Here is a 19,110-nt window from a genome sequence, read left to right as displayed (position 1 = left end):
AACAAAGAAAAAAATTCTTTGTTTTTCACTACTGCATTTACAATCTAACCATTGCTAATTTAAAGATAAGATTTCACAATATAGCCAATGACTCTGTGAATGTGTACTAATGGTCAGTTCTAAGGTTTTTATAGTTTCATATGCCAATGATATGGACCACTAAACCTTTCTCTGTGGAATGAGTGCAAAAACCTTAGAGTGTGTATTGTATAGTAATTTGGCTTTACTTGGTACTAACATGACCATATGTTAAATGCAAATGTCCCTATGAAATTGCATGGAGTACTTCAATAAAAGGAGGTAGTCTTGGAATTCTAGAATGTGCTCAGATTACTTTAAGATTATCATATGTGTGAAAATCCAGAAAAGTTTAATCTTACAGATTTTGTGGACTTGGGAAATACGTCTGAAGACTCTAGGCTGAGAAAAGGTACATACATTAATAATGGGATCAGAAGGAAGAATGGGTCTGAAATGTTTTATAATATCAGGAACAATCAACCCAACATGAATACAGCTGGACAAATGCATGCCACAGAGACGTAGCATAGGACATCTATTCAGTTTAGAAATAATGTGAATAAGGAAGTACAACAGTGTAATAGCTGTTAATAATGATTAAGTGTCTACAGTATCAGACATTGTGTTAAGTAATAATGATTATTTTAAAAAGAATGCAGTTCATTTATTAGCTACCACAGGCACGTGTAAAAGAATAACATAGTTCCAGCTAGATCACTTTTTTAAAGAAAAAGCAGGAGAGCAAATTCTAATTTAACAATATCAGGTCTAACAATCTAACCAAAAATCTCTGAGAAGAAATTTCCTGCCCAATTTCTGGAGACCCAGTCTCTTCCTGAGTTCCAGACTTGAATATCAATACACATCTCAGAGTGTCAGTGATAGATGGTGTCCAAAGATGACTGCCAATCACACGTTCCCTCCCTATACATGTGCGCTGCTCCTCAAATCAAGAGGTTAAGTCCTACTCCCCTTCCCTTGAATACAGGGTGGCCTTAGTGGTTTGCTTAACCAGTAAAACACAGCAGAAGTAACATTTGGGTGCTTGTAAAGCTAGTTATAAGAATCCTTGGAACTTCTACCTGGCTCTTTTGGAATGCAACAGTTAGGGGTATTCCCTCTTGCAATCCAACTGCCCTACTGTAAGGAGACTAAGCAACATATGCTGGCACTGCCATTGGCAGCTGCCAGCGAATGGCCAGCATCAATTGCCAGCCAGATGTGTGAGCCCCAGATGTCTCCCTGCAAATTCCAGAGAAAAACAATCACGAGTTTTCCAGCTAAGCCCAGGTAACCTACAGAAACATGGAAAATAATAATAATTGCAGGTTTAAGTTACTAAGTCTTGGGTGGTTTGTTATGCAGCAACAGGTCACTATAATAGTATCCCAGATCCCAAACCAAATCTTTTATTTCCCCTTCACAAAACCCAATCCTTGTGTGTCCCATCGCAGGAAAAACTTCCATTTAATTAGGTAAAAAATCTTGAAGTCATCCTTGGTCTTCTCTTTTTCTCAAATGCTATCTTCAATCCATTGGCTCAGTCTCTAAATCATATCCCAGATTTCTTCATTTACTATTTCTTCTGCCCTCCCATCCTTATCCAAGCTACTTCGAATTCTTACCAGATCTTCTGTAATAGCCGCTGAGCTGGTCTCCCTGCTTCCCCCTCTGTCTCCAGTGTTTCTTCTCAACATAACAGGCAGCCAGAGTCCTCCTTTAAAAATGGAGATGACTTCTCTGCTCACAAGCCTCTTATCACACTTAGAATAAACCCAACGTCCTGGCCTTGGCCTAAAATGTTTTCCAGCAACTGGCTCCCATTTCCTTGCTGAGTTCATTTCTTCTGCTCTCTCCTTTGCACACTCTTCAGCCAGATAGGCCCTCGTGCTGTTTCTTGAATACGCCAATGTCACCCCTACTTCAGGTTCTTTACACTCACTCTTCCCTCATCCTGGAATCCTCTTTCTTGAGATGTTATTATGATCCTTGTATTCACATCTCTGTCCATAGTGTTTCTGCTCCAGGATGCCCTTTTCTGACCAGCCTAGCTAAAATAGCAACCCCTGACTTTCTGCCTCCCCTCAGCCTGCTTTAGTTTTCTTTATCATAGTTCCATCACCACCCTTTGCTATTGACCTCTTTGTTTCCTGTCTATTTTGCTCCACTTCAATGGAAATCCATGAGGACAAGGAAATTGTCTGTTTTGGTTACTGATATATCACCAGTGCCTAGAATCATTCCTGGCACATAGTAGGGCCCCGACAAATATTTGTTGGACGAATAAACGGTCCCTAGACCTGTTTTCCAAAATGTCAATAAGGACTGACATGCATCTGCCTTCTTGACATTTAAGCTAATTTTTCTAGATTTCCTTCAGCTCAGAGCACAGTCAAGACACATGACTTTTCCAGGCTGAAACGGGGTGGAGAAGAAGACACATCATCCCCATGTATTCTATGTTACTAATATTTGGCCTCACTACTGCCTGGGTATTAAGTGTTCTCAGTGTGTGACCACAAATCCTTCTCTTAATCCTAACTTCTTGGAGCTCAGGTTGAGACTGGACTTTGTGTAGGAGTCCATGCAAGTTTAGATAGCCAACCCTGGCCAATTATCTATTTAATGTTGATAGATCCCCTAATGTGTCCCAGGCCCTGTAAAAAGTACTAGTGATACACTGAGGAATAAGGCAGACTGGGCTGCATCTACTCAAAGCTAGCATTTTGAAGGATGACTGAAAGATAAGCCAGTTGGGGAGTAATGGCGAAAGGTGCCAAGGAAACTGCCTATAATCACAGCCTCAGGGATGTGTTCCAAATCCTTGGGACAGACACATGTGTGGCTTGGGAGGTCCTGTCTCAGTAGTATCATCTAGATGACATTGGCAGTAGCTAGCACACTCACTGAGTGCCACATAACCAACATTGCTTTGCCCACACATCACTAGGGCCCTGGGAAACCCTGTGGCACAGTCAAATAGCTGTAACCTTTTAGGCCTTTCAGAGCATTTTTAAAGCCCAGAAGGGCAGTGTATTATCTGTATTTACCCAGCAAAGCAACAAAGGCAAAAATCACACTTGTGAATATTTTCAGCAGTTGGGACTGTCAGAAAAGTAAAGATGCATGACTAAATATATCCAGGCAGTGTCCCTGCACTATCAGGCAGGGCTTGTTTTTGCTTTGTTTTGTTTTCTTTTTTAAATCCCATTACTTTCAAAGAGCGGTCATATTGAAAAAAAAAAATAACCACTATAATAATAAACATCCTTTATCCATCATGAATTATTATGGAAAATTTTCCTGTATTTATTTTCTCTAGAATTCCTAAAGCCCTGCGGAACACACTCCTAGTAAGATTTTCTAGTGGCGGGATCTTTTGTGAAGATTCGGAGATGTGGATCACCAGCTCATATGAGAAAGTGCAATTTCCCACAACCATTAAAGTCCTCTTTATACTTCTTACATGTTTTAGCTAATCAACCTCTCTAATAAACTCTAATCTGTCATTTTCTTTTTTCAAAAAAGAGTAAGAATCATTTAACTAAAGTCTCTCAGGGGACTAATTATGGACGACAACATCTAACATAAACGCTCAGTGTGTTAAGCGCTTCACAGGCATTATGTCACTCAATTTGCACAACAGCCTTGTAAGGAAAAACTACTATTACATCACCTCCATTTTCCAGATGAGGACACCAAGCATGGCAGGTCTTAGTGCCTAGCCCAAGGTTACCTACCAGGGAGCTCATTGGGACCTACCAGGACCCATCTTCTGCAAAGCCAGCAAGCATAACCACTGTGCCCTTCAATCTTGCTTCAGAGGCTGGCTCTACAGTAGGCACTCAATGGCAGATAGGGGCAGTTCCCGACTTTCAGCTATCCAGCTTGCTGACAACTCACGTATTTGGACACTCAACTGCAGAACCTCCCTCCTCCACTCATAGTCCCCCTACTATTGACACTGCGGTAAAGGGAGCCCCCATTCCTCCCACCAGAGGACTCCCCAGCCTTTCCCGATTCCCCTCTCTCCAGGTCCCATCCCACCTCCCCACCCTAACCTCAGCCCCGCAGTTGAACAGGTCACTTCTGGGATCCAACCTGGCAGGGAACTTGCACCACTACCAGCACTACGGTATCCTTGCATGAAGGATTCCACTGTCCAGCCTGCAATCTTCTCTCCAACAGTATGATTTTTCACAGGAAAGCAATGTTGCTTTCAAACAACCAACGTGCAAGTGAGCCCTATTCATTCAAGTTGCCTGTTTAAGATGACGTTGCAGTGAAGATTCCTGTCTACCGGTATCTCTCCAAACCTTAGAGGGAAAACTATAGATATGTCAGGATGACATTAAGCCGAAGTTTCCTGTTTCATTTCTTTACTGGACTTCTATAAATCGATCGTTAGTGCACTATTTCCTATGCCAGAAGTTATTAGGCATTTCCATGTTTGAGGTACATTTTGTGAAATCCTCTCAGTGCAAAACCACACAGTATCTGGGTCATCTGTTCTGTGCTTGCTTCCAGCCTTCACCATTTTGAAACTATTTTAGGTACTGGTGCTTATTTTCCACTTCTTTTTTTAATGGGTGGCATTTTCATTCCTCACACTCAACTTCTCCTTGTATTCTTTTAGGGTCATCTTTGAAATGTCAGCCTTGGTCCTCTGACATGAAAATTTTAAAACGGAAATTTGTTGTAATTTCTTTCAAGTTGTAAATAGATGTTATTTATAAAAAGTACTAACTTTTTTACCAAAAAAAAATGACCTTTGGCCTCCAATCTAAAAATACTAATCAGAAAAAAAAACCTCATCAGTCCTTCTGAAAATGTCTTTCTTACCTAAAATATAACATTAGAATAGTAATGCAGCAGCTCTCAAACATGAGCACACACACCTAGATCACCTAGATCACCTAGAAGGCTTGTAAAAACGCAAATTGCTGGGCCCCATCCATAGAGTTTGTGGGGCCTGAGGTGGGGCATTTCTGACAAGTCACCAAATGATGTTAATCCTGCTGGTTGAGGGACCACAGTTTGAGACCACTGGTTTAATATTAGAGCCCAAAAAAGTCTTGAGCATCCTTTATGCCTTATTTAAAACTCTAGTGGTTGTAATTTACAAAATCCCACTCAGGCTGACCTGAGTGCAGAAGAGAGTTTGTTGGAGCAGCTGGGATATCTCCCAGACTCCAAGATAAATTTGAACAATCAGGTCAAAGAGCAGGCAGATTGAGGTGCACAGCTGGAGGGACGGGGTCTCCTCTGTCTCTATCTCTTCACTCCCCAATCTAAGCTCAAGTTTGCTCTATTCAAGTAATCAAAGGAGAGATCTGACTGGCCACTGGCCAGCTGATGAATGGACTCCCCCAGGGTCAGTGTCGATCCCTGATTAAATCATCCCAATCCAAATATGGTACCACAAGAAAGGTGTGGTTCTCAGAGAAGAGTGGCTTGGCAGAAACTTTAAACAGCATGTACTGCATCATCTTCTGAACTCTTATTGTCACAAGAGACAACTGTGGTTTGGGGAAAGTTAAGTGCTTGCCAAAGAGCATGCGCCTAATGAATGGCAAAGCTGAAGCCAGTCTTGCTTTTGGCGGGGGGAAGTGGAGCCTGGTGCGTAGATCCAAAGCCGATCTGGAAGTGCCAAACAGAAATTTGTTTCTTAGCCAACGGTGGGCCAGAGCTGCTGATAGCAGTGCCAGAGATCTGGGTGTTAAATATTCAGGAATTGTGCAAGCACACAAACCATTGGTAGCTGGAAACTTGCCATAGTTGGAGTATTTACACCATGAAAATTGGGTAACATTACAAACTGGCCCTGCTCCTTATTTTTTAGTTCCAAAGAGCCAGTTTAGCAGCACACCATTGCCTAGCTCCATGTGGGCAGAGTTTACAATCGGCACAGACACCATATTTCATACAAGATAAGGCAACCTGAATTTGTAGTTTCCCCAGTAGCTGCCGCCTAAACCCTATAAGTAGCCTATTGCCCTGGGGTTGGCAGCGAGAACTCACGTTGTATATCCAGTCCCTCAAACTTGTCTCCTGACAAGTTTCTCACTGACACTTGTGCAAGAAATAAGCCTGCTGTCTCATTGACCTTGAGCTGCTCTTGTTCCCAGATTCAAAGCTGGCTCTGTCCTAACTGCCGAATGGCAGAATTTCAGTATTACTAAAGTAAGACAAGCCTGAGCAAGTGTATATAAAACCAACAGAAGTGTCTTTAAGAGATTTGTGTTAAAAAAAAAAAAAAAGGTAATAAGGCAGCCAATAAACAAATGCCCTCAGGGATATTGACTTACTGTGTGGTTATTTAAAGAAGGAAACTTGTGCAAATTGCCCAAGACGTCTTTCTTCAGGCTCCCGTTATGTGGCTTGGCTGCCGGCTGCCTCATTCCCATCAGTGCACAAAGCCTGGGAGAGAAAGAAACCTCCGTGACTGTAAGTGATTCCCCAGTCCCCTGGCCTCTGCCACCTGTCACGGAGCCTGCTGACGCACCTCCACTGTCCCTTGGCAGCACTCCACACAACCCCCTGTCCCACATTTCTTAAGAGGCACAAACTGCATGCGCCTCACTGACCACAAGACAGCACTGGGAGCTGGGTGGGGTGGGGGTGGGGGTGGGGTGGGGGTTAGTGTTTCCATCCAATAATGCTTCCTGGGCCAGAGAGCCTAAAACAACACAAAGCAAAACTCCATCTTTCCATAAGGAATTTCGGCATGGAGCTGTTTGCTGCTGTTGCGACTACAGCATGATTTCCTGGAACATGATGTCGTCATGAGATTTCCCATGCGTCTTCTCCCACAGCAGACCTAGAGTTACTAGTGCACTCATTTAAAATTCTAAAAAAAACATATGAGGATGCCAAGATAAATTAAGTCCTGGCACTGATATCTATGGAGAGAGAAGCATTTTACAAATTTTAACGCTCTATCTCCTCCTTTCCTTTCCCTTTCTCCTTCCTCCTCCTGCTTCCTCGCCCTTCTTTGCCTTAGCCAAAATCGGTCCCCCACCCCATTTTATAGTCATTGAACTTCCACTGTGAATTTCCACTGACACACTAAACTAGGTACTGTGAAAAACACAAAAATGTGTCTTGAGGTGAAAAGCATTTGGCACATGGATCCAGCCACTTCCTTCCCTAAGACCAACCTGCTTCATCTTATTCATTGTTTCCTCAACAATCTTGAGCACACTGTTCTTAGCAATGGTGAGTAAAGCCTGCTCCTTTGCCCTGCAGTCTCCTGGGGGAGGAAGATACTTGGAAAACTAATGAGAGCCTGGAAAAATACTTGCTACAAAGTGGTCTATACAACATGCTGAGATCATTGCCTCTAGTTTTTTTGAATTACAAGCACTTTCACTGGGTTAGTGCATAGCGTAATGTAATTTTCACAGTGGCCCTGTAAAGGAGGCATGGGAAAAATGTTGTCAGTGTTTTGATCTATTTGTCCCTCCTGGGCTGGGAGCTCCTTGAGGCAGAGTCCTTGTTATAGTCAGAGAATGTCATAGTTGAAGGAACTATGGAAGAAGAACATCCAGCCTGGCACTTTCCTTATACCACGGAGGAGACTGAGGTAGGAAGGCATCATGAGATGGTGACAAAAGCAGGAAATTCTACTTGGCCCCCTGGTTCCTGTCCCAGCTCTCAGCCATATACTACACACATTATTTCACATATGACCTCCTTATGCTTTGATGTTCTCTTCTGTGAAATAAAATCAACACTATTTTCTCTGCCCATGTTATTGTGCTTTATAAATACTAAATGAGGTTAAGGATGTGAAAACACTTTGTGAAACATTAAACACTATTACAAATATGATAGCTCTTTGTTTCTATCTCCCTTAAAGCCTGTCTAATCCTGTCATACTTCATTGAAAATGTGCTTGTGTGTAAGCCCTTTGGAGGCAGGAGACAAGTTGTATTGATATTTGTATCACCAGCACTGAGTATAGTGGCTGCTAAAATGTTTTAAACATATTTTTTAGATAACAGTAATCACCGCTTGCCCAAGGGTAGTTCTGAATGTCTCCAGAGCTCTTTCAGGGATACCTCAGGAAGATGCCCTCCGAGGAATTTCTCTCCTACCTCCATTTCACTTCCTATGATCTGACTACATCAGGGCAAGATAGTCATGGTGTCTCCACTATAGCAGAAAGATCACCCGTATTTCTCATTGTACCCTTAAGGCAGTTGAGAACGATGGCTTGCTGCTTAGACCTCACTCTCAAGAGGGCATGTCTCATTTTCCTTTCATAAACTCCATTCCAGTTATTCTGAGGGTTGGCCAAAGACCTTAGGCTGATGCCTTGTAGACAGTGCTGCTGGGATAGATGGACAGTCATGGGAATGGGGCTCTGGGGTCTTCAAGATGCAACGGAGCCATGGGATGTCTCGGCCACAGGTTACAGTTCCACTGTTGGGCACACAGCCTGATACAGATTCTGCTTGCAATTCCAGCTGCTCATATGAACCACTCCCTGGAAATGATGTTCTCACCCTTATCGGCTATTTGATTAATTCAGGGCTGTTTGTCTATGAAACACCTGGTCTACCTTGTGCTTTAAATACTGACATGTGAGTTGTTTTCAGAGGTGGGGGTTGAAGCCAGGAGAGTGAATGCCTTCAGGGAAGGTGTGTGTGACTAGGCTGGAGTGTTAGAGGAAACTCACTGTTGGTAAGTGAGGCAAGGAAGAGGAACCAGAAAAGGGAGAGAGAGAATGTGAGAGAAGGAGAGTGAGGGAGTGACATTGGGAAAGTGACATGTCATAGAAGCAGAGAGAGAGAGAGAGGTGAAGTAATAGTGTCATATCCAGTAGAATCATCAAAAGGAACTCTGATGAAAGACCACTAGATGTGGCAATAAAGAGCTCATTAGTAAAATGTAGGAGAAAACGTTCAGCTGTGTGGTGAGTCAAAAGGAGCAAGAGAGGGAGGATGTCACTGCCCAGGAAAGTGACGCTGTGGTGGCAGTTCACATATTCAAGGATTTGGACAGGAAAGAATTGTTAACCTGTAGTGAGAAGAGATATCAGGATCAAATGAAGATCTTGTCAATTTGGGCAAATCTCAGCACACCTGGTATTAAGGATGGAGTCAGAAAGAAGGGCGAAATAATAAATATACATATCTACCCCCCCCAATTCCTGGTATGGAGCTCCTAAAATCCTTGTGATTTCCTATGTGATAAGAACATGAGGAGCATCTTTTGTTCTAACATTTCGTCTTTGCCTGGTTTCTGACACAGAGCTCCTAAATCCCTTGGAATTTTCCAAAATCCCTTGGAATGTCTTTTGTTCTAATGAAGTGACTCTGGGTAGTCTCCTAAATAGCTTTAGGATGGGGGCTGGTCACCAGAAAGATAAAGCCATGTTAGAAGCTTGGACCTTTCTACCTTACCTCCCATCTTGCAAGATGGGGGAAGGGGCTGGAGACTGAGTTGATGATCAATCAGCCTATATCATGAATACTCGTAAATATCCCAAAAGTACTAGATTTGGAAACTTCTGACTTGGTGAACACATGCAGGTACTGGGAGGGTGGGGTGCCTGGAAAGGGCATGGAAGCTTTGTGCCCTTTCCTACATACCTTGCCCTCATCTGGATTTCCCCCATCAGAATTCCCTGAATTCTGTGATCCATATAGAAAATTAACTAGTGAACCCATGTAGGGGGTTGTGGGAATCCCAATTTACAGAAGTACAGGTAACAGCCTAGAATTTGTGATTGGCATATAAAGTGGGGGCAGTCTTGTGGGATTAAGCCCTCAACTTATGGGATCTGAGGCTAACTCCAGCTGGATAATGCCAGAACTGAATTGTAGGGTACCCAGCTGGTGTTGCAGAGAATTACTTGATGTGTGGAAAACCCACACATCTGGTGTTGGAAATATTGTGAGTGTGTGGGTAAAGGAATCATAGAAGTGGCTTCCCTAGACACAGGGGAAGGTTTCAAAGGAGAAGATGACTGGAGGTCATTATTTACAGGAGAGGATGGGCTTCATATGATGGAGGTCAGAAACCTTTTCCTCCTAGCCTAAAGCTGTAAAATGAGGGTGCAGATAAAGACCAGTGAAGTTACATTATCAAAAGCCAACTCCTTCAAAAGACCACAGAAAAACCTGCTATTCAAGCAAAAATAAGGGAAGGATATTTATAGGGTTTGTGGGTCTGGGTTCAAGTGATTCAATGTGGGTCTTTTAAAGGGAGATCTGACTGGGACTGAGCAAAATTCATGACATGATAGTCAATACTGGTGAACCCAGCAAGGTGAAGGTCAAGTCTTGAATAAACAAACAGTTGTTTGACAAGTGAACCATTTGCCAAGGTAAACAATCTATTGTCCTGAGAAGAGAGCTGTTTGCCCAGATGAGCAAACTATTTGCCCAGACAAAAGCAAGCAGGGTTATTTATTGTTTTATAGCTTTCACTTCCTAGACAAGAAATTCCTAGAGAGACTAATTGTCATGTTGGCATGACATGAAGTGTGAGCGTAAACCAGAAACACTGTGGCAGTGGTTTCAAACTTGGCTGAACGCTGAAATCACCTGAAGATCTTCAAGAAAGTACTGATGTCTGATTCCCACCCCCAAAATTCTGATTTAGTTGGTATGGGGTGGAACCTGGGCATGAAGCCTTTTAAATGTCCTCACCCCCAGGTGATCCAAAATCAAGATTTGGGAACTACTTCGCTAGAATTACAGGAGAAAGTAGGGATGAAATCACCATTTGGGTGATGCTTTGGGGATATAAAAAGCTGGTAAGCTACAGCATATGGCAGGTTGAAATCAGAAAGCAGTATTCTAGAATAGGCCTGGTCTGTAGCTTCTACCATAGAAGGCAACAGCAGCCCCAGTGTGGCAGCCTCAGTGGGAGGCCAGACAGAGGACACTGAGGCACTGAGCAAGTTCTCTGTGGTTATCAAAGTGGGGAGTGTGAACTTGAGTGAGGGGGAAGAGCAGACAGCTGAGAGACGTTATCAGAGAGAGAGAAGCCTGCTATGGACTTTTCAGAAGTCAGGGATCTCTCAAGGGGTTTTGGAAGGAGGAGGCCCAGAACACGAGGGTGCTGCTTCTCCATTATGTGAAATGAAGGTGGGGGTCTGAGGCCTCATGGGAGAGAAGGAGAAAGACATGTAGTGATGGATGATGATGGGGTGGCCTGCATGGGGAAAAGAAAGAACACTGAAGACATGTGGCAGTGCCTGTGAGCAGACAGGAAGCCACAACATCATTGATTACAAGAGGACAATGTAGACAGAAGACATGGAGTTCAAAAGATGAAATAGCAAGGAAGATAGTTGTGTTTTGACAGCCTAGAAATGGCTGTGGGAAGTAAGGGAATCCTGCCCAAGCCCCTTCACCACTGAGAACAGGTCTGGGAGGAGGTGAGGACTACCCAGGAAAGGGCACCAGGAGACTGAGAGACAGGTTAACCACTGGGCCAGGAGAGGGCAAGAGGGAGGGAAGGGACGAGCCGTCAGTGAGAATTAAGGTGGGCTTGTCTCTACAGAACAGGAGTTTCACAGAGCACAAGACATATGGGAGGTGGTGGGAAGGACAGGGTGGTGGGGAGGCATTCATGAAGTCGGGAGGGGAACCATAGGAGACAGTGAGGTGGAAGCAGAGAATCAGGATGCCAGGTGAGGAGGGGAAGGAGCAGGCACAGGACAGCACTGGGCTGCCTGACAACTGCCTTTACTTCAGGCCAGGAGGTCAATGAATTCAGAAAAGACGGAGGCATCCACCAGGATATTTTTTCTGAATGTTTTTTCATCTCTTAAAAAGTTATTTAATTTTTGAATGGTTTAAATACCAAGAAAGGTATTAAAAGGGATACCTTTTAGTCCAGCCCCTACCTTTCTAATAGTTACCTTTCCAACAAATAACCAATATTTTTAGTTCCTTATGCAGCCTTCACAGAATAAAGGTTGTGTATACATACATAAGCATACATGAGTACACATTCCCCCTTCTATTTACACACGAATGGCATATTATTGGGGCACCTACTCTTGCACAGCTCTAGGGGGGGTGCCACTTACATAGAATTCGGTGTGAATAGTGTTTCAGAGTTGTCCAACATGGAGGAATCCCACAATATATAGAGTTATTTTACTTAACAGTGTGTCTTGGATATATTTCCACATCAGTACATAAAATATTTATCATATATATATATATATATATATATATATATATATATATATATGTCACCACTACTATGTCTTGGTGTGGATGTATCATAATTTCCTAAAAATCCTACAATGGTCATTTTGGTCATTCCCAATTATATGGTTTATAAATAGTGCTGAGCATTTCATTTTACACACATTTAAGTGCATAAAATGAATTGCTCCAAGTGTAGTTATTGGTCAAAGGCTTTCTGCTAGGAGTACATAGGCAAATGTTTTCTGTAAAGAGCCAGATAGTAAATATTTTAGGTTTTGCAGGCCATATGGTCTCTATCTCAATCTCAATTCTGCAGTTGTAGTGCGAAAGTAGCTATAGACAATATATAAATAAATGAGCATGGCTGTGTTCCAATAAAACTTTATTTATGGACACTGAAATTTGGATTTCACATCATGCTCATGTGTTACGAAATTTATTCTTATGTTGATTCTCGTTTCACCATTCAAAAATGTAAAAATCAGGAGTGCCTTGGTGGCTCAGTTGGTTGAGCGTCCGACTTCTGCTCAGGTTGTGATCTCACAGTTTATGAGTTCGAACCCAGCAACAGGCTCTGTGCTGCTGGCTCAGAGCCTGGAGCCTGCACTGGATCCTGTTTCTCCCTCTCTCTGCCCCACCCCTGCTTGCGCTCTGTCTCTCTCTGCCTCTCAAAAATGAATAAACGTTAAAAAAATTTTCTTAAATGAAAAATCATTTTTATCTTGTGGACTATCGAAAGACAGACAGCAGCACATGTGGTAACAGCTTTCCAACCTTGTTTATGCAAGAGAAATGTTGATAAGTATTACCAAATTGACCTTCATATACGTTATCACTTCATACTTCTGCTAACTGTGTAAGTTGCTATTTTCCCTTAAACCTTGCCAACAGAGTGTATTAGTGAGCTTTTGAATTTTTTGTCAAACAAATGGGTGAAAGCAGTATCTCAGAAAAGTTTTAATTTGTGTTTCTCTGAGAATGGAAATATTTTCATGTGTTTCAAAGCCATTTGCTCTTCTGTTAATCATCAGTTTATATCTTTTATTGCAAATAAAATTTCAAATATCAAGTTCCTTGTGAGTAAATACTTTTTTCTTCTTTTAAACGTAGAAATGGTTTTATTATGTTTTCTAATTATAAAAGTTATTATGATTATGATTACATTTTCCTGGTATAAAAAATTAAAGAAAATGTAAAGAAAGGAAAAAGTATGACTCATAATCTCCTGAGAAATACCTATTTTTTTACTTTTTATAAGGACATTTTTCAGACATTTGTATATAGGCATGTTTTTAGAAAAGGTGACTCATTCAACAAATATTTATGTGTTATGACTATTACAAGGGTCATGCTACATATACCATTTTGTAACTTGCTTTTTTCAGTTAACACTGGATCATGGAAATTTTATTCTTGGCCTGTCAGTGCAGACAGTTGGGTCAACAAAGTACAAAATATGTTTCAACAAGCAATAATTCCATTTATCTCATCCTCTCTGGACCATTGTGTCTGCCTGTTCTGATAGAGATGCCAATTGAACCAATGACATGGATTGACAGAGTAGGGTTACAAAAAGAGAAAGAACCATTCATTCATCAAGTATTTATTGAGTACCTACTGTGTACCACATTAAATGTTGGGAATATAACAGGCAACAGATTGGGAAAATTTCACAGTTCAGTGAAGGAGATAGATATTGTAGGCAAGAGGTCCCCATAGTGGGATATGTGTTGTGAAGAAATAAAACCACGTGATGTAACAGAGATCAATGAGGGAACTGCTTTCAATTGTATAAGCAGAGAATGCCCACTAAGGAGAAGACAAATGAATTGAGGTCTGATGGACAGGAGGAGCCACCCAGGTATAGATCTGAGAAAGAGAATTCCAGGCCAAGGAATGGTACATCTAATGAACTTGATTGGGTCTAGGAACAGAAAGAGGCTACTGAGATGAGCAGAGTCAGAGAATGGTACAACTAGGCTGAAGAGATAGACAATGTCAGTCCATGAAAGCCTTGGCAGGCCATGGCAGGGAGTTTGACCTTTATTTAGAAAGCAGTGGGAAGTCATTGGTAGATTGATGTGATTTTATATACATTTTTTAATGTTTATTTATTTTTGAGAGAGAGAGAGAGAGAGAGAATGAGCAGGGGAGGGGCAGAGAGAGAATGGGACAGAGGATCCAAAGTGGGCTCTGCACTGACAGCAGCGAGCCCAACATGGAGCTCACCAGCTGTGAGATCATGACCTGAGCCAAAGTCAGACGCTCAACTGACTGAGCCACCCAGGCACCCCAGATCTACATTTTTAAAGAGAGGATTCTAGTTTAGGGCTGCTGGGGAAAAAATACAGGATACTAAGTTAAATTTGAATTTCAGATAAACAGCAAATAATTTTTTAGTATGAAAAGTAATATTTAATAATATTTTATATAGCTAAAAAATTACTCACTGTTGATCTGAAATTCAAATTTAACTGGGTGTCCTGTATTTTTATTTGTTAATTCTAGCAACCTTATTCTGGCTGTTGCGGAGACTTTTGTGGGAGGTTGGGGGGTAGGGGCAGAGCAATCCTTAAGAGGCTTTTTGGGAAGTCCAAGGGGCCAGGGGTCTAGAATTGGAGGAAAGTGGATGGATACAGAATCTATTTTGGAAGTAGAGCTCAAAGGACTTACTCACAGATTGCTGCCAGGTAGGAAGAAAGGAGAGAGATCAAGGATGACTCCCATGTTTTCAGTACCTGGGTGGATAATTGCAAAGTGATTGTGATCTTCTCATTTGTTTGTTTGTTCCACAAAGTCTGCAGATGTGTGACTATTTAATAAATAATAGTAAAACAAAATAAGAAGGAAAGTGGTTTAAGACAAGAGTAAAAAAGCTCTTTGCTATAGAGAACCAACAGCCTTCCAATCCCACCTCCTAGAATCAACTGAGATTAGTATACTTAAAGCCAGTTTATTTATTCTCTTTGTTTCTTTGAAAGACAAATTTAACATTTTTACTTGGATTAAGGAAAAACAAGGGAATATAAAATGTTATTAAATAATTAGAATAAGCACTAATTATATTTTGGTTCTTTCCTGTGGACAGTTTCCCATTATACAGCAAGGAGTAAATGATACTGGAGAGAAAGTGGGGGAGGGTGGAAGTAGAAAGAACCAAGGCAGGGTAGGAGAGATGCTAAAAGGAACAAGAAGACAGAGAAAAGGTGAAAAAATTGATGGGTTTGGCTTCTACACAGCCTACTAGAATATTTTCTTTTTCAGTTGGTTAATTCTGAGGTATTTAAGGCACTGGTTTACACTGCAAACAATCACAGTTTACTAGTCTGAGGAATGGGGTGAGAAGAGATATTTATTGAGCCCTTAACTAGATAACAAGTCCTTTACATACGTTTTCCTGATTTTCATGACAACTTGTGTTGTAGATATGTTTATCTCTGTTTTACAAAAGTTCATAACTTACCCAAGGACACAGAGTAAATGGTTATCAGACTTGGGTTTGAACACAGGTATGTCATCTGTCTGAATTCCAGGCAGGTAGTTTTTCCTTTATATCATCTTCCTTCAGATGATTTAAAGAGCTTGAATACCATTTATAATAAATTTCTTTGTTGGCTCTTTTCTCCTTCACAGATTCTCTGAGTTCCAGAGATAGTCATTCTTTTTTATATATTCTGTTCTACTAAATATAAATGAAGATGTTGGAAGCAGCAGAGAAATAGATGTTTTAGAATGGCTTTTGTTTTAGGAACAAAAATCTGCCTATAGATTGTGGCTGTTGCTAAGTGGGAGTGGCTGGTTCATTTTTAGAGAGAAATACCTCTTTTTTTAAAGTAAGGCTTTAAAGGAATTTTTGGTTGTCTAAGATAAGGCCCAGACTAATTTGAGAAATGGGGAAAGTGGTTAGAAAAGGAGGTGAACTTCCTCTTAATAAAGAAAAAAGGAGTCTCCCTTAACGGAGAGTTGTGGGGTAGGTTTCTGGGGAAGAGAAGTGTTTATTTTTATAAGTTTGCCTTAATTAGATTTTCATTTTCCTCTGCAGAGTCTGGGACCTGGGGATTTGGATATGAGTGAAACAATGGGTTCCAGCAATCAGCCAGAATCCAAGGAGGAAAGGGAGAGAAAGGACTCATTGTGAAACAGAATCACTGAAGGGGACCATGATATCCAAGAACTTTCTGTTGTCCTTTGTGCTTCATAATTCACTTTGCTATCTTCATCTTTCGGAAACTGATTGACCACCACAAAGGAGGAACCGAATACTTGGAGTAAAGCCAGGAGAGAGAAGCAGAAGCCTTCAGAAGCTGTTACTAGGTAGTAAGAAATCACTCTCTGGAGTCCCAGAGAGCAGATATTCTGGAAAAGAATGGATTTCCTGCTATTGTGCAGGATGAAGACTTGAGTAATTTTGTCTGGTTATTAAAGGAAGCCTGGAAGATGGGGGGTCAGATTATCGTATGTCCGGGAAAATTCTCATGGCACTGTGTGTCTAAGGCAGGAAATTAGATACAAGATGAAATCCAAGAAGGTACTGTGGTTGGGTTTCTCCCACAGAAAGAGGAGAAAAATCCCTGTATCCCTACTTATGCAAACAATATGCAAATTGGGGTGATTACATATTTGCTTAGAAAATTTCCGTTACCTCATTTTGGCTTCAAGGGGAGTGGGGACACCAAAAGGGAATGTTTGTCAACAGTCCAGAGTTGTTAGATTTCTTGCAGGGGAAACAAAGGGTAAGTTTCATATCAAACAAATGTCAGGGTTTTAAGCAAGTTTTCCAAATGCCTCAATGTCTCCCCAAAACATACCAAAGAATAATTATGAAATGTGATCCATTGACAAAATGAGGCACAAGTGGAAAATTCTTTTCTCCCCTATTCATTTTACTGTAAGGGACTTTTTCTCCTTTTTCTTGGCTCAACAATGTGAAGGAAGGGCTTGGATTTTTTCCTCCAGATGAGTTCTGCAATCATTTCTAGCTGTTTCTCTAAAGCTGGATTTGAATCTGTTGCTTTGGAGTGATGTAGAACGCCTGTCTCATGTGGCGACATATGAGGCTGAGAGCATCCAACAAATGGACCAGCTGCATATGTGTGACACCTCCAATGGTGTCCAGGCAGCACAGCTGAGACCACCTGGGATGGCTGTCAGCAACAAAAGGTGGGTGTCACTGCCCTAGGGGGCTGGCTGGGAGCCATAGAATCACTGTCTCTCCAAGGACAATCTAAAATTGGGCAAAATCTCGGGGCGCCTGGGTGGCGCAGTCGGTTGAGCGTCCGACTTCAGCCAGGTCACGATCTCGCGGTCCGTGAGTTCGAGCCCCGCGTCGGGCTCTGGGCTGATGGCTCAGAGCCTGGAGCCTGTTTCCGATTCTGTGTCTCCCTCTCTCTCTGCCCCTCCCCCGTTCATGGTCTGTCTCTCTCTGTCCCAAAAATAAATAAAAAACGTTGAAAAAAATTAAAAAAAAAATTGGGCAAAATCTGAGTTGGGTTGAATTAAAAATCTTTTCTGAACATTAGCTGACCTGATTAGGAGTTAGGCGTCTCTCCTTCTTTTAGCCAAAGATGGTAGAATAAGTATCCTAGCAACAGGGATATTTTACCTTCTACGGTATGACTGTCTTCATTCTGCTGCCCACAGTTCTCCCAAGAACTACCAGAAAAGGGTCAGAGTCAGAACAAACTTAGCCACTGGCCTTCAGTTTCAGTGCATGATGGTAATGAGGTGACAATCCCGAGACCTAGATTAACTAAAGCGAGTTGACCAGATTTTTCTGAGTGTTTCCCTATTTCTGTTAAAGGTGTTAACATTGCACTAGCAGCTGGCTTCAAGACCCTGTGTTTTCCTTCTCTCTCCTCTTTTCCATCTCTCACCCTCTCTCCCTCTCTCCCTCTCTCTCTCTCTCTCTCTCTCTCTCAGACCCTGGCCCTGGCTCTGGCTCTGGCTTTCTCTGTTTCTTCTCTTTCTCTCTTCCTCTCGTCTCTCTGTTCTCCCTAATCTCTCACTCATTTCCTTCCTTACTTCGCTGATTACTATTTCCTTTTCAACATCTATCAACCTTTCTTCCCTGCTTCACTCCTAGCCCTGCAGCCACCCCAGGCAAAGAGCTGTGAGTTGTACTCCTGAAGACTGTCAAATCTTCCCTCTACTTCCACCCCATAGCCCATGTTCTAGGTCCGAGGAATCCCTTACTCTTCCTGTGGACAACGTTGGCCTTGGCTTCTGGTCTTTTCTCAAAATATTTTATTTTACACGCTGCTACCAAATTATTTTCCCTTTAACAAAATTGTAATACTGCCCTGCTCCAAAACTTTCAAAGATTTCCCTTTTCCTGTGAAGCAAAGTCCAAAGTTCTAAGCCTGCTATATTGCACATCTAACATAGTCTGGTTCTGCCCATTTTTTGCAGCCCTACCTCTCTCTGTCTTCTTTCAGGCATACACTGCTCCTGCCAAAACGTGTGGCCTGGGACCTGTCCTGAAGCTGTTTCTTCTGTCTGAAGTTCTGCGCACGCGCGCACACCAGAGCCCCGCCCAATTCCTCTATCTTTACACATCCTAAACCAGCAGGCCCACCTCAAGCCTGACCAGGCCTTCCCCGATATCCCTAGCTAATCTTCTGAGCCCATTACAACTTATTCACATAATGAGGTCACTCTAACAGTAATAAACCAGCTGCTGCTGGTTCTGTCCCACATGCTTACTTACATGGACCTCAGCCTCCTTTTTAAGCTCCATCCTACCAAGGTTTCCAGAAGTTCCCAGAGTGCCTCATACAGACCCAGTGAACAAGGACACTTCTTCCAGTCTGTCCCATTGCTCTGCCATCTTCCCCTAAGCACCTTCTGGTTATTGCTGCTCCTGCCACAGCGAAGCTGCTGGAGCCCCTGCTATGTCAAAGTCATACAGTGT

The 19,110-nt window shown here is 42.2% G+C and overlaps 1 protein-coding gene across 1 annotated transcript in view; it reads right to left on the bottom strand.

Moving 5' to 3' along the window:
* Positions 1–19,110, bottom strand: part of TOMM7 (translocase of outer mitochondrial membrane 7) — a 205,185-nt gene that overhangs the window by 11,807 nt on the left and 174,268 nt on the right. The window contains exon 3 of the mRNA XM_086694551.1: positions 6,330–6,441. Coding sequence (XP_086550677.1) covers positions 6,330–6,441 — 112 coding nt within the window. The remainder of the gene's footprint in view (positions 1–6,329; positions 6,442–19,110) is intronic.

The sequence above is a fragment of the Puma concolor genome, chromosome A2 (genome assembly GCF_028749965.1).
Source record: "Puma concolor isolate L17-30 chromosome A2, mPumCon1.1.hap2, whole genome shotgun sequence".
Lineage (NCBI taxonomy): Eukaryota > Metazoa > Chordata > Mammalia > Carnivora > Felidae > Puma > Puma concolor.
Note: the sequence above shows the minus strand (reverse complement) of the source record. Positions and strands in the feature narration are given on the sequence as shown.